The sequence below is a fragment of the Cherax quadricarinatus genome, chromosome 5 (assembly GCF_038502225.1).
Source record: "Cherax quadricarinatus isolate ZL_2023a chromosome 5, ASM3850222v1, whole genome shotgun sequence".
NCBI lineage: Eukaryota > Metazoa > Arthropoda > Malacostraca > Decapoda > Parastacidae > Cherax > Cherax quadricarinatus.
Genome location: NC_091296.1, coordinates 52,569,937 through 52,582,767, shown reverse-complemented (window position 1 = coordinate 52,582,767; position 12,831 = coordinate 52,569,937). Strand labels below are relative to the sequence as shown.

The following is a 12,831-nucleotide window of genomic DNA, read 5'->3' as shown; positions in this document are numbered from 1 at the left end:
ATTATACACCAGTAAAGGCTTCACTTTGAAATCCCCACTAACATTACTACAAAACATGAGAGTTAGCCTGTCTTTCATGGGCTTGTGTTGCCCTGGGAGTGCCTTTTCCTCCTGAGTAATGTAGGTCCTCTGGCATTTTCTTCCAAAAGAGGCCCATTTCCTCAAAATTGAACACTTGTTGAGGTTTTAATTTTTCATCCTCTATGTACCCCTTAAAGTCCTGCACATATTTTTCGGTCGCTTTTTTGTCAGAACTGGCAGCCTCACCATGCCTTATCACACTGTGTATGCCACTAAGATTCTTAAATCCCTCAAACCAACCTTTGCTGGCCTTAAATTTACTAACATCAGCACTAGATCCAGGCATTTTCTTAATTAGATCATCCTGCAACTGCCTTGCCTTTTTACATATAATTGACTGTGAAACACTATCTCCTGATAATTTTTTCTTGTTGATCCACACCAACAAGAAAGTCTCCACATCTTCCAATATTTGCAATCTCTGTTTTGTAAGCATATTTGCACATTTCGCAACAACAGCTTCCTAGATTTCCTTTCTCTTGGCCACGATAGAAGCGATGGTTGTATGGGGTTTGTTATACAACCTGGTGACATGAACTCCATTTTCATATTTTGCAATGATGTCTTTCTTGACGTCTGTAGTATTTCTCACCCGCTTTACCAAAGGGCTGGCACTAGAAGCTTTCTTTGGGCCCATGGTGGCTTATTTAGCAGTTACAAGCACAAATAGAATAGAATAATACAAAATGTATCGTATAAACGTGTGAATCATCTTCACTGGCTGGTAAACTATGGCACACTGGCTGTAAATGGTGTGTCGGGCCACTCAGACCGTGTGAACACTTTTGGGACAAATGACTAATACCAAGTTCAGTGACTATCACCGAGCCAATATTTTGACAAAAAAACATTACTTATTCCGAATATTACGAAATCCAACAACAATGTAATCCGGGGGTCCACTGTACTTGTTACCATAAAATATTAATATGAATGTGTGGAAGGTGAGTGACAGTGTAAAAATTTTTCATGTCAGCAATAAGTCACTTTTGACTTTTTTTTTTTTTTGGGGTTATCCTAGGTTCTCTACACATATTCTGCTATGTGTAACTGTATTTGATGGCTATCTCAGCCATCAAATACAGTTTACTCAGGTATACACAAATACGGTTACATAGATTATCATACATAGCATATGTGTAGAGAACCTAGGATAACCCAAAAAAGTCAGTTCACTAAATTTAATCATTTCTAACTTGGCACTTAAAGTAAGAGCCTTATGACCCTTTTTATCCCAACTAAACTTAGACGTCATCGTCAACGAGCTAACTGGTTAATGAAATAGTAAACGAGAGAGAACAAGATACACGGAGTTCAGACAACGTAGAAACATGAACTGAACAGGTGGCAGGCAATCAGTTGGTTAGGTGAAATAAACTTGTATTAATACGTGTCCAATTTTAGTTCGTTCATGTACATTTGTAAGAGTTTGTGAAACTTTTACCTCGCAATATTTGTTTTATTATAATAATTACCTTGCAATACAAATACTCTGACATTGTGTACAGGTTGTACAAGCTTGTACAGACGAATAAATAAACAGCAACATTCCCATTCTCATGCAACACCCCATTTTTCGAGTGAATGATATTATTATAATCATAATAAAAAAGAAGTGCTAAATCCACAAAAGTCATGAATAGCTATAGATAGTGAAGGCATATGAAAGTAATATTTTTCTACAGTTATCCCCCAGTAACTAGTGTTGGACTAGAGAAAACGTAATTCTTCCGACACTCCAAGCTGCTTGGTAAACACGTCTCGTATTTATGTCAATTTTTATACCCTGGGTGTATGTATCATGTTTGTGTGTTATGTAACATGCTTCTTACATAATTTTGAAAAAAGATCATAGATGGGTTAATGGAAATGTCTATATTAACATAATATACAACATTTAATATGCCCAAGAGATTATAATTATTCCTATGGCGTCTTCAAGAGTAGAGACTCTTAGTGATTTTAATGTGTACCTGCACACCAGCACAGTGTGTAAGTATATTAAGGTACAGGTACATATAAATATAATTATCAGAGTACATATAAAATATGCAATAGCCTTAAAACACTTGAAATTTTGAAAGATTTCCAGACATAATAGAGAGATGTGCTCATGGAGAATGTAAACAAACCAGGTGGGGCGCGGTGACCGTATAAGAATGACCAGGGGGGAGGAAAGCCATATAATGAGTTTTGGTCATAATTTGAAATGTCCGTATTAGCGGAATGTCATAAAGCGGGGCCCTACTGCATATATCCCTTTTTTGCATCTATTTACTAGCTTAAATTTTGGTACAATCCTAAACACTTGCAACATCCTTTCCCTCACTGTGATTTATTTCATTCTTCATAGACCCATTTGCTGATATATTTAACTGCAAATTACCATTTGTAAATACATTAACTAGTAGGTAGTAGGTTGGTAGACAGCCACCGCCCAGGGAGGTACTACCGTCCTGCCAAGTGAGTGTAAAACGGAAACCTGTAATTGTTTTACGTGATGGTAGGATTGCTGGTGTCTTTTTTCTGTCTCATAAACATGCAAGATTTCAGGTACGTCTTGCTACTTCTACTTACACTTAGGTCACACTACACATACATGTACAAGTATATTTATACACACCCCTCTGGGTTTTCTTCTATTTTCTTTCTAGTTCTTGTTCTTGTTTATTTCCTCATATCTCCATGGGGAAGCGGAACAGAATTCTTCCTCCGTAAGCCATGCGTGTTGTAAGAGGCGACTAAAATGCCGGGAGCAAGGGCCTAATAACCCCTTCTGTATACATTACTATAGTTAAAAAGAGAAACTTTCGTTTTTCTTTTTGGGCCACCCTGCTTCAGTGGGATACAGCCAGTTTGTTCAAAGAAAGAAATACAGTGGTCCCTCGTTTTTCGTAATTAATCCGTTCCTGGAGCCGTTACTATAAACGAAATTTACGATTTACGAATCAATTTTCCCCATAAGAAATAATGTAAATACAATTAATCCGTTCCTGACACCCAGAAGTATTAAAACAAAAAAAAATTTTTACATGAAATATACATGTAGTACATAAACAATACAATGGGAAATGATGAATGAAACATTAACAGCATAACACTTACCTTTATTGGAGATTCTTCTTTGTGTATGGAAGACTGGAGGAGAGAGAGTGGATTGTTTATAGTTTGGAAGGGGAATCCCCTTCCATCAACACCTCAGGTACCATTTGCTTTTCTGGGGTTGCTTCTCTTCTCTGTTTCTTAATGTCAATAGGACCACCTTGAGAGTCACTGGAGTCCTGTCTCACAAAATAACTGTGGAGAGAGCTCTGTTTCTGGCGTCTCTTTAACACTTCCCTAAAATGGCCCAAGGCTTTGTCACTGTACATGTTGCCAACCTGGCTTGCAACAACCTTGTTAGTGTGATGTTTCTCCATAAAGCTTTCCATCTTACCCCACATAGTAAAAAATCTCTTTAATTTCTGAAGAAGGCACCTTCTTCCATCTCTCTTCCTCCTCCTCTGCAGCAAGATTCTGAGCTGTGATGTGTTGCTCTTCCTGCTGAAGCTCTTGCAGCTCCTCAGTGGTGAGCTCTTCATTGTGGTCTTCCACCAATTCTTCCACATCCTCCAAACTCACATCCAACCCCATGGAACTCCCCAGTGCCACAATTGATTTTACAACAGACATAGGCTCATTAGGGTCAGTCCCAAATCCTTCAAAATCCCTCTTGTCGACACAATCTGGCCACAATTTTCTCCAGGCAGAGTTCAAAGTCCTGGTAGTCACTCCCTCCCAAGCCATACATATAAGGGTTATGCAGTGGAGGATGCTGAAGTGTTCTCTCCAAAATTCCCTTAGGGTCAAGTGAGTGTCTGTGGTCACAGTCAAGCACCTGTGAAACATTGCTTTTGTGTAGAGTTTTTTAAAGTTTGCAATAACCTGCTGGTCCATGGGTTGGAGGAGAGGAGTGGTATTCGGGGGCAAGAACTTTACTGTGATGAACCCAAACTCCTCGAAAATTAGGTCATCCAAGTTTGGAGGATGAGCAGGTGCATTGTCCATTACTAGCATGCACTTGAGATCCAATTTCTTTTCCAGGAGATACTCCTTCACACTAGGGCCAAACACTTCATTGAACCACTCAACGAAAATTTCCCTCGTGACCCATGCCTTACTATTAGATTTCCAAAACACACACAATTTACTCTTCATAACATTGTTTTTCCTGAACACTCTGGGATTTTCAGAATGGTACACTAGTAATGGCTTCACTTTGAAATCCCCACTAGCATTAGCACAGAACATTAGCGTCAGCCTGTCTTTCATAGGCTTGTGTCCTGGCATTGCCTTTTCCTCTTGTGTAATGAAGGTCCTCTTTGGCATTTTCTTCCAAAAGAGGCCTGTTTCGTCACAATTAAACACTTGTTCAGGTTTCAGTCCTTCAGCCTCTTATGTACTCCTGGAATTTATGTACATATTTTTCAGCCGCCTTGTGGTCCGAACTGGCAGCCTCACCATGCCTTACCACACTGTGTATGCCAGTACGGTTCTTAAATCTCTCAAACCAGCCTTTGCTGGCCTTAAATTCACTCCACCACTATTTGCAGGGAATTTCTTTACCAAATCTTCATGCAACTGCCTAGCCTTTTCACAAATAATCGAAGTCATAAGAGTATCTCCTGCTAATTGTTTCTCATTTATCCACACCAATAATAACTTCTCAACCTCTTCCAGTACTGGTGATCTCATTTTTGTCAGCATAGTTACTCCCTTTGCAACAACAGCATCCTTTATTTCCTTTTTCTTGGCCACTATGGAACATAAGGTTGTGTAGGGTTTCTTATACATCCTGGACAGCTCTGCCACACTTGTACCACTTTCATATTGTTCAATGATGGTTTTCTTAAATTCAATCGTATTTCTCACCTTTACCACAGGCTTGGCACTAGGAGCTTTCTTTGGAGCCATGGTAGCTTATTTAGTACTTGCAAGCACTAAAATAACTGGAATATTATGAAATATTTCGCTGGAGCACGTGAGGGGACCTTCGCTCATTGGTAAACAATGCCAGACTGGCTGCCGCCCCGGCTCACGCCGTGGGTACGAGTCCCGGACGAACTACGACTCGCGAGTCAACCTATGAAAAGCGAGTCCATGTTTATACGAAAATACCCCTATGATTGGCGAATTTTACGATTGCCGGGAACTACGAAAAGCGGGGGACCACTGTACATTAACTACGTACTTCTTCCACTCTGACCCCTAATCTTTCATTCTCCTTTGACTTAATTTCACCACCTTGCTGTTTCCATTCATTTTCAGCTCCTCTTTTTTACATACTATTCCAGATTCCTTCAACTTCTGCTGAATCCTCTTTATATATCACATCTCATTTTAACTGCCCATTCACTTCTCCTGCATCCCCACCTAGAAACATTTTAAACAATAACTGCCATCACACATTCTTGCCAGGAAATTATTTTTACTAGAAGACATTCTTCTTGCCTACACACACTTACTTGTGCCTTGCTTTCCCCATAATAGTACTTTAACACCACCAACACAGGCATGAACAAGCAAGACAACACAAACAACAGCAAGAGACAACTGCAAACTTGCAACAGTCACACAGCAGGAAGACCTAAGCAGACCATCACAAATTGTTTTCGAGGCATTTTCAGCACCAATCATTAACAAGAGAGAGAGAGAAATAATTACCTATTTTGAAAAATGCTACATGAATTTTAACTAGTTTTAAGGATGAATGCAGGGGCACTAGAAACCTGCTATAGACTCCTCTTGTAGGAAGAGACTGGTTTAGGTCAGATAAAGATCATCATCACTCAATAGACGTATAAAATTATTAATGTGTGGTGTAAATATTGTGCAGAAAATTCGCAGTGTGGAAATTAGGAGAAGGTGTGGAGTTAATAAAAGTATTAGTCAGAGGGCTGAAGAGGGTTTGTTGAGGTGGTTTGCAGCTCAATTCTGGTCTCCATATTACAGAATGGACATAAATTCGTTAGAAAACATTCAGCGTAGGATGACTAAATTAATACATTTAGAAATCTTCCTTATGAAGAAAGATTGAAGACTTAAGTTACATTCACTTGTTAGACGAAGAATGAGGGGAGACCTGATCGAAGTGTATAAGTGGAAGATAGGTATTAATAAAGGGGATATTAACAAGGTCTTGAGGATATCTCTCCAAGACAGAACCCGCAGTAATGGATTTAAATTAGATAAGTTTAGATTTAGAAAGGACATAGGAAAGTATTGGTTTGGAAATAGGGTAGTTGATGAGTGGAACAGTCTTCCTAGTTGGGTTATTGAGGCTAGGACTTTGGGTAGTTTCAAATTTAGGTTGGATAAGTACATGAGTGGGAGGGGTTGGATTTGAGTGGGACTTGCACATCGGAACTTGTTTCTTGGGTGGCATTGAAAATTGGGTTGGGCAAATGTTTTGTTAGTGGGATGAATTGTAAAGGACCTGCCTAGTATGGGCCAACAGGCCTGCTGCAGTGTTCCTCCTTTCTTATGTTCTTATGGATCAAAGTAGAATGACATGGAGAGCATATAAATCTGTAGGGGAAGGAAGGGGGGGGGGTAGGGGTCGTCCTCGAAAAGGTTGGTGGGAAGGGGTAAAGGAGGTGTTGTGGGTGAGGGGTTTGGACTTCCAGCAAGCGTGCGTGAGTGTGTTAGATAGGAGTGAATGGAGACAAATAGTACTTGGGACCTGACGAGCTGTTGGAGTGTGAGCAGGGTAATATTTAGTGAAGGGATTCAGGGAAATCGGTTATTTTATATAACCGAACTTGAGTCCTGGAAATGGGAAGTACAATGCCTGCACTCTAAAGGAGGGGTTTGGGATATTGGCAGTTTGGAGGGATACATTGTGTATTTTTTATATGTATACTTCTAAACTGTCGTATTCTGGGCACCTCTGCAAAAACAGTGATTGTGTGAGTGAGGTGAAAGTGTTGAATGATGAAAGTATTTTCTTTTTGGGGATTTTCTTTCTTTTTGGGTCACCCTGCCTCGGTGGGAGACGGCCGACTTGTTGAAAAAAAAAAAAAAACTCTGAAAGCTTGTAGACTTCTCCATAAGGAAAAGATATGCTGGCTAGAAAGCCTGAAAACACAATTAATTCAAGGCATCATACTATGTCCAGCAGAAAGGAAAAGTCATCAGCAAAATTTAAAGGCTACCCAAGCTCCTGTACATTTTCTTTTGTATAAAATGCACTGCAAAGAATGCTATGTATTGGGCCTTTATTTAAGGAAGTTTGAACTTTCACTGATGGCACCAAAGAAATACTAAGTAAAATTTTAAACTGTGGGTTATTAAGCACAGAAAATGATGATTTGGATTTTTGTTTACTATACTTGAGATGCACACTACCTAACCTGTCATTTAAAAGACCAAATTACTGAGGATTTCATATGATTTGATGCTGCCAACATTTCTGACAGGAACCTAACATCCACTTGACTCTGAAGAAGTTATTGATAACATATTCATACACCTTGCTTCATGCCCATTAAACTCTGGCAAAAATTTCCTCAAATTCTAATGTCTAGTTTTAATTATTCATTAACAAACTTAACTACAGTGGACCCCCGGTTTACTTTATTATTTCATTCCAGAAGTATGTTCAGGTGCCAGTACTGACCGAATTTGTTCCCATAAGGAATATTGTGAATTAGATTAGTCCATTTCAGACTCCCCAAACATACACATACAAACGCACTTACATAAATACACTTACATAATTGGTCGCATTGGGAGCTGATCGTAAACCGGGGGTCCACTGTATTCTAGACACAGGCATCATTTCACATTCTTCATAAACAACTGACAGCCTCAATCTTTGAGTGGTAGTAAACATTGGGTCATGGACTGGCTGCAGGGGCATTGACCCCCGAACACCCTTAAGGTATACTTGAGATATAGCCTCACTTGCAAAGGTGGCAGTAAGAAAGTAAAAAATTCAAACTGCCACTTTGGACTGATGATTGTGTACATCTGAAAAATTGGACTTTTGATCCCCTTGCTTGTATCAAATGTGAATACCTTCCACTCCCCCACGTGCTGTATGACCCCCTACGGGTTTGCACCCCTCTTCCAATGGGTGTAATAATTAGGGATGAGTAAACAAATTATTGACAGTAGGGGTTTCTTTTAAACTATACAGTTAATTATTCATATTGGAGCCCTCAGTCATATTACTACATTATTGTTTAAAAAAAAAAAAGACCTTGCTTTCACCTTTTGCTATCAAATTTGTTTGACTATATTTTGATCTCTACAGGGCACACGGATGAAGAAGCACGAAGAACTGGAAACTCCAACATTCACCACGTCCATACCTGCCAGCATCCATGCTTAAGTTCCACATTCAAACAGTCTCATCAGCCAAACCTTGGCACTCACTGTTGTGGCTGTCTGTGCAAAAAATGTAAATTGGTGAAAGGTACTACTAACATGGCCTTGCTCGATACTGAAGTCAAGCAGTGCAGGTGACCTCTTGGCAATACACACCTCAGATCTCTTACTGTATCTGATGAAACTATACTGATTTTTCTAATTGATGTAATGTATTTATCATATGGTACTGTACTATATTTTGAATAGTTGTATTTAAATAGCTATGTTCACTCTGATTAAATAATTATAAATCAGTATCATTTGGATAGGTTAAATAAGAGCACAGTATTTGAGAGCATGGTTTAGTTGTTAATGCTACCTCCCATCAAGACAAATCCATATATGGACAGATCAGAAAATGTTAGCATTATATTCGGGGTCTCGTTGGACCTAAATTATCACTTCATAATATTTTCCTTCATTTAATACAGGTAAAATGAAAAGTTTTACAAACTACATTACCAAAGTTGTCTTAATCTTTCATCAGATTCCTCCGTTTCATTCTTTGGATTTGCAGCTTCGCTTTTCCATTGTGTAAATAAAACTCAATTAGCAATGTCAGAGAGAAGACTTCTTCCTGTAAAATAAGTTTTTTTTACACAAAGAAGACTAGATGTTGAGAATAGCATGTCTTTTTTGTACTTTGACAGTCCGATGTGTTACTTAAGGCTTCTCTAGTATAAGGCAAATTATTAAATCTCTTGAGAGACTGGAATCATACCTCAAATACTGTATTTAGAAATGGAATACTTTTTCACACAAAAAAAGTATGATGTGAAGGATTGTAATTTTATGTTTGCATGGCCAGTTAATTGAACTTTGGTTGACGAGAGTTTCTAGATACACAGGTATGTGCCGACTCCTTGTGATGTACAAAAGCAAGGGCGGAGGAAAACAGTTTTGCAGTATAGTTATAAGTTCTGCATTTTTGTTTTTAATTTCCTGGTCACAACATTTTGGGAAATACTTCTGGAAAATCTGTACATTTTCTTAATTTGAAAATATTTCCCAAGATTAAGATAAGCAATTACAGTACTACAAGCCTGCCACTTATTGTAAATCAGAAGTTTGTTACCATTATTAATGTAGCTTAAATAGATGAAATGTAGAGCAATACTTCTGAGACTAAATTTTTTTTTTTTTCTGTGCAACATTCTCCTTGTACAGGCAAAATGTTGTCTTAATAAAGGTTTTGCTCTGCATTTGTGTCTACTTCAACTATTGTGTTGGCTAGATGCCATCTCTCTCCATTAATATAGTTGACATGATTACAGGTGAACTTATAATGAATATAAATGCCTTCTTATTGTTTAAGCTTTTTAGAGGCAAGCATTTTACTGCTTTGAAGGTCACAATGATCTTTTAAAAATTCATTCCATCATATGGGATCATCTTGAAAAAAAGGTAAAATAATTGAAATAGTCCTAGGAACTGACAAGTGAAAGATATTTTCTTTGTCAAAATTTCAGCATATGCCCAGCATTATTGTAATCCCCTAAAATGCGCTAGACCTGTTTGGGTCAATCAGCGCCACTGCATGTACCCATCAACAACCTTTTGATAAAGCTGTCTATGGCCATGAGTGTTCTCTTCTTAATGGCTCTTGATTGATTTTTACAAATTTTTTAAAGATAATATTGGAAAATAAACTTTAAAGAAATGGGAATTTGAGTTTTATTTTATCCTATTCTAGGAATTAATAATTTGCATCTCTTAAAGGGCAGGAATGTCCCTTGGCATGACCAAGGGGCTCTTGATTGAAAGAACTAGGCCTCTTGTCTTTAATCAAATCTAAATACCTTCCACCCCTCCCCTCTCTATTTGACTCATTAATTTTGGAATATTTTTGCCCTCTGAATTTCAGCTCCTAAGCAGAGGGAAGAGAGATCGTTAACCATCGCATTTTGTTGAGGACCTCGATGGTGCTATTTGCTGAGGGGAATTGGATTATCTGGGGATGTGCTGGGCTGCCCTTCGGGGCCCAGGTGGGTGGCCTTGCATGTCTTTGGATGACTAAAGTACATGAGGGGATCCATTTATACAGCAGGTTAGGTTCTGGGGTACTACTGTAAAGCAAAAATTGCTGTAAATGAAACACTGCCTTTTTTCACTTAAAAATGCATATAAAATTTTGATATGTTTACACTATCAAACATTAAGTGAGCAATAGTTAGGCCTAAAAAATGCATATACAATACACACACACACTACTTGCCTTAAAATATTTTCACCCTTTGCTTATACTGAGTGGTGAATATATTTACTGTAGGAAGTCTGAATACATGAAGAATGGGTACAATTGAAAACCACTTCAGCGAAACGCTATAAAGCAGGGCAGCCCAGTATTCCTGGAGGCTGCCTTTTGGCTCTGGAAGGTGGCAGCCAAAAAAGTATGATTCCTTGGGTTTTCTGTTGCCCACCTTTGGTCAAAGCCTGGTTTGGTTTATTCCCGAGGTACTATTGTGGTGTAGTGGTGTTCCTAGTATACCAGGTAGGGTAGCTGGTTTCCATCTAGAGAATTGGATCTGTGATTCAGTTCTTTGAATTGAGCCTGAATACCTTCCATCCCTCCCCACATGCGCTGTATAATCCTACGGATTTGGCACTCCCCCGTGATTATAATAATAATGGTGGTTTCCATGCAGCATGATCACTACTGACCACATCAAGAGTACTACTGGACTTGGAGTGATATACAGTATCTTTTGTTTCTCCAGAGCCTATATGCAGAGGTGAATGTTCCATCCTTGAACGAGATCACCATGACGCTCATTGCCTCCGCTATCTTGTCCACTCTCGTGACCTTCACAGTCCATCTATGTGAAGTCCATTACAGGTCTCCCTCCACATTTGCAAGGGTTAGGGGCTTGAGAACCTCGCGAACGTTGAAAAATCGTGAATGTTTGGTGCCCAAATATATTGTAGGGAAATAATAGCGTTTACTTAGCCTAACAATACTGCTTCCTTAACTTATTGAACCATGAACAATCATAAAACACATGAAAACATCGTAAAATATTGTAGAAGTGACAGCCCTTTGGTAAAGGAGGTGAGAAAGACTATAGAATTCAAGAAAGAACTCGTAGCAGAGTACTAAAGTGGAGGAAGAGAGAGGAGAGAATGTGCCGCCTTCAGTGATTCTAAAGATATGTATGATACTTAAGCAGCACAAGTCAATAAAGGCTATAGCGCCAGCCAGCGATAAAGTGTAGCATTAACAGTGTAGCAGGTAAATTAAGGGATTAATCGATAGAAAAAGGACAGCACAAACCTAACTCCTCCAATGTTGTTGGAGTTATATAGGGCAACTAACACCGCTGTCTCTAATCTACCGCCTCCACCACCCATACAGCAACACTCGTGACATACCTAATGACGTATTTTATTCAGTCTAGAGTACGTATATGTCATGTTTCTATGTTATTAATATTGTTTGTCATAGATGAATTGTGATAGATAAATAAGCTGTAGAGTTGATATTAGTGTCATATTAAAGGACTATATTGTCCTATCTCTAAACAAACTCTGCCACTGCCACAATTCCTAACATATGTAATGACATATTTTAAATATGATTGGGCGGCTGGGAATTCGCGAATGTTTGATGCCCGTGAAAGTAGAAAACGCGAATGTTAAAGGAGACCTGCATTTGCTTGCCACCTCTTTTACTTGGCCCCTTTTCTCTTCATCTTCACTCGCTCTTGCCTTCTCTTCAGTTACCCCATTTATATGCTCATCTATCTTCTAACTTTTAAATCAACAGAAAGCACAGTACTGTGACTGGAACAATACAACCCACACGTAGGAGAAAGGAGCTTATGACAACTTTTCGGCTGACTTGGACCACTTGCAAAGTCACAGTAACAGAAAGGAGAGGAGGGAGTATATATAGGCCAGCAGACAGGGATGGGACATGAGAGGTAGTAGTAGTAGTATTTTTTCCCCTCCTGTGTTCTTGTTCCTACCCTAGCTCCCTTGGTGCTCCTCTTTCTTAGTCTTTGACTCCACTACTATTACTACTACTACTACTCATCTTCCTCTGCTACCTCTCTTGTCCTGTCCCTGTCTGCTGGCCTACATATACTCCCTCCTTTTGTCCTTGATATGATTCAATCCTGAATCGTATCAAGAAAGTCACTAGACTCAAGATTTCTTGTGATATTGTTCCAATCAATTTGTCTAAAGTTAAAATCTCCCATTAACACTACATTTTTACATCTAGACGCTTTATAAATTTTGTCCCATAGCAGCTTACTGTACTTCCTATCAAGATTTGGGAGCTTATAAATCACACCCAAAATTAATTTGTCATGACCCTCGAGAAACTGTAGCCAAACA

General features: G+C 38.9%; 1 protein-coding gene across 2 annotated transcripts in view; it reads left to right on the top strand.

Annotated features, from left to right (window-relative positions):
• The window catches only part of Clic (chloride intracellular channel protein 5), a 154,520-nt gene extending 144,361 nt beyond the window's left edge, over positions 1 to 10,159 (top strand). For both annotated transcript variants that reach the window (XM_070101898.1, XM_070101904.1), the window contains exon 6: positions 8,378 to 10,159. In XM_070101898.1, coding sequence (XP_069957999.1) covers positions 8,378 to 8,455 — 78 coding nt within the window. In that variant the 3' untranslated portion in view covers positions 8,456 to 10,159. The remainder of the gene's footprint in view (positions 1 to 8,377) is intronic.
• The last annotated feature ends 2,672 nt before the right edge of the window (positions 10,160 to 12,831 follow it).